This window comes from Engraulis encrasicolus, chromosome 6, assembly GCF_034702125.1.
Source record: "Engraulis encrasicolus isolate BLACKSEA-1 chromosome 6, IST_EnEncr_1.0, whole genome shotgun sequence".
In the NCBI taxonomy this organism is placed as follows: domain Eukaryota; kingdom Metazoa; phylum Chordata; class Actinopteri; order Clupeiformes; family Engraulidae; genus Engraulis; species Engraulis encrasicolus.
This window is the reverse complement of record NC_085862.1, coordinates 52,375,180-52,378,388: the sequence shown is the minus strand read 5'-3', so window position 1 is coordinate 52,378,388 and position 3,209 is coordinate 52,375,180. Positions and strand designations below refer to the sequence as shown.

The following is a 3,209-nucleotide window of genomic DNA, read 5'->3' as shown; positions in this document are numbered from 1 at the left end:
CAAATAGACTTGGCATATCTAAAGATGGTAGACTACCGTAAATGATATGACACCCCTTGGGAATTAGAAACAAGGCCAACTAGTTATCAAAATTATTCCAACCTTTCAAGTGCAACTGTGCACAGTCATCTGTAAAAAAAAAATGCCATTGGTATCAGGCCACCACAAAAAAAGCATCTTCAAGTTAAGTCTACAATGACGCATCAATGCATAAAAAGTCGCACGAAAAATTAACACTGGTATCAAAATGTACAACACTTCAATACAGGTAAAAAAAAAATGGCAACAAAAAAAACAAAATTAATTCATCAGTTCATGTACAAACGATGGGAGCCCTGGATTCGGAAGGAATGGACTGTTCCTTCATAGTGCATGTCCGTCTGTCCGTCAATCAAACCACCCATCCATTCATCCATCTGTTCGTTCGTTCGTTCATCCTTCCATTCTTGTTCTTCCCCCTCTCTCTCTCTTTCTTTCTCTCTCGTTTCTCTTCCCTTCCTTCAGTGGGACAGAGCGTGCGTGCAGCGTGGCAAGTTTGGACGGTGAATGAGGACAGTCCACATGTAAACATTAACCCGTAGAATACAGAGGAAGCCAAGACGAGCGAGCCCACTTCGTCAAACGTCGCGAGGAGAGGAGAGGAGAAGAAAAGGGCGACACAGCCTCATGCAGGGCTGGACGGAGGGGGTCAAAGGTTAGGATTGCATAAGACACACACACACACACACACACACACACACACACACACACACACACACACACACACACACACACACACACACACACACACACACACACACACACACAGAACAATAGAGCAGCAGGAGAGAGATGTCAGATTGACCCCCACTGCCAAGGCAAGACGTACTTACAAAGTGTGTGTGCGTGTATGTGTGTGTGTGTGTGTCTCAGAATTTGTCCAGGTTTCCAATTCCACTAGCAATCAAGTCCATGCCCCCTTTTCATAAAAACATGTAAAAGTTGTCCATTGTACAAGTCCATAGTTGTTGTGTGGATCACTGAGGACCCTAACATAAGATGGAGGAAAAAAACACCTGCCCAGCATGTAGTAGTATGGATCTCTCTACACCTGGCGGAGATGGAAGGAGATTACTGTATAAACAACGATAACGAAAATACCTCAGTGTGAGATATGGCTTACAGACTCGCATCCCATTTAGCTTCCTGGCTGGCCATACGCACGTTCATCATTCATAAATAAAAGCAAAGATGAGCACCTGCAAATCCAGGTGACTAGCAGAGAGAGGAATGTTGTATGTAACAAAAGAGAGTAAAGTTAGTCTTTTTTTCCAACTGACCTCAGATTCCCTGGCCTGAGAAGAATTGTGCTTGAACTTTCTTCAGCTACATTTTTCATTAGCTGGACTGGTGTTGTGTGTCCACTCAAAGCCAATCAGCCAAAAGCAGCCGAAAACATGTATTTGTATATCAGTAATAAATACATTTTAAAAATCCACAAAAAAAACAAAAAAAACCCCTAAATAAAACAAACAAAAACCCTCCCAGGCCCTCATGTATCTGCTAAATAAGAAACAATTCATCAGCTTGATCTTGGCTACTTGGTCTGGTCTTCAAGCTTCATAGTGGGAACATTTTCGGATGACTGCCAGTTTCTCCCAGTGTACCTCTGAACTTTCTCAATTACATATTTACAAAAAAAGAGAAAAAAAAGTACAAAAATACCATCAGGAAGATTTGACAATTTTGACCAGAACTGTCCAAAATTACAAAATGCGTTCAGCTTTGAGGCGGCTGGCAACGACTGCTCCACAGTCCCATTAGGACTAAACCAGGTCGCTGACACTGCTGTAGGAAACACGACCACTTGACTCTATTTTTTCCCCCTTCTACTCGCTCTCTCCACTTTATGGAGATAAAGTAGTATAGTTTCACTTCTCCTTTTGCTTCTTCCCTTTAGGGGGGCTGGGGGGACTGACTTTAGACACCACCCACTGCACGTTGCCAGGCATGGCCGAGGTGGAGCTGGAAGTGGAGGTGTTGGTAGTTGAGGCAGGCGATGGCTGTGCTTGCGTTCCAGCACTGCCGCCCTTCTCTGCCTCCAGTGTGGTAGTAGTGGTGGTGGTGGTCGACTCTTCCTCTCCCTGCACCTGCACCTCCTCCTCCTCCTCCTCCTCCTCGTCAGAGCAGGGTTCCCAGTCGTCATGCTCCTCGCTCTCGGAGCCCTGCACCGCGATCTGCGGCACCAGGGGACACCTCCTCAGCACCACCCCTCCTGCCGCGCCTCCCTCCTCCTCCCCCCCGTACGACTCTGCAGATCGCACCGTCAGCCAGGCCACGCGATGGTGCCGGGGCGGGCTGGGTGGCATCGCCAAGGTGGAGGTAGAAGAGGAGGTGACGGAGGTGCTGGTGGCCAGAGGGGAGGAGGCGGCGGTGGTGGTCACGGTGACCGTCGACGTGGGCTTCTCGTCTGGGTCGTCGAAGCTCACCTCCTGCACGGCCTCCTGCTTCTTGAAGGAGTCGCGCCGCTCTGATAGATTCAGCTTGCGCATCACCACCAGCTGCTCCGTGCCCCCCGCCGACACCCACAGCCGCTGGGGGGTGCCGTACGAGCCCAGACGCCCACCCCCTCCTCCACCTCCACCGAGACACATGAGTTCAGCATCCAGCTCTGCCAGGGCGTCCTGGTCGGCGTGCGGCACCTCCAGCGTGTGTCTGCGCGGGGCGAAGGCCTTGCGATGATCGTGCTGCTGCTGCTGGTGGTGCTGATGGTGGTGGTAGGACGCGCCGGGGAGGCGCTCCGCCGACTGTACCCGCTTCAGGAGGGGCGACCTAGGGGGCTCGGCGCTGCGCGGCCTCCCCACGGCCTGGCGCACCAGCGTGGGCGGGGAGAGGGTGCGCCCGTGGAAGGAGGAGGACTGCAGCTGCAGGGCCTTGGCGATGTTGGGGAGTGGGGAAGGGGAGCGCTGCGGCGAGGTGCAGGCCAGCGGCGAGGGCGGGATGCTGCTGGTGGACTTGCGGCGGCCCGCCTTGGTGTAGCGGCTGCCCGCCGCCAGCTTAGAGCAGCCCAGGCCATGCAGGGAGCTGGGCCGGATGTGGGCCGCCGGGGAGCCGGGGGAGCTGGAGCATGGGGAGGTGCTCTGGGGAGACACGGCGTCTGGAGGGGAGAGAGAGAGAAAGAGAGAGAGAGAGAGAGAGAGAGAGAGAGAGAGAGAAAGGGAGAGAAAAGG

At 52.5% G+C, this 3,209-nt stretch overlaps 1 protein-coding gene across 7 annotated transcripts in view; it reads right to left on the bottom strand.

The window, feature by feature from the left end:
• Positions 1 to 390: 390 nt before the first annotated feature.
• Positions 391 to 3,209, bottom strand: part of mast3b (microtubule associated serine/threonine kinase 3b) — a 79,616-nt gene continuing 76,797 nt past the window's right edge. For all 7 annotated transcript variants that reach the window (XM_063201920.1, XM_063201921.1, XM_063201926.1 and 4 more), the window contains one exon: positions 391 to 3,136. In XM_063201920.1, coding sequence (XP_063057990.1) covers positions 1,911 to 3,136 — 1,226 coding nt within the window. In that variant the 3' untranslated portion in view covers positions 391 to 1,910. The remainder of the gene's footprint in view (positions 3,137 to 3,209) is intronic.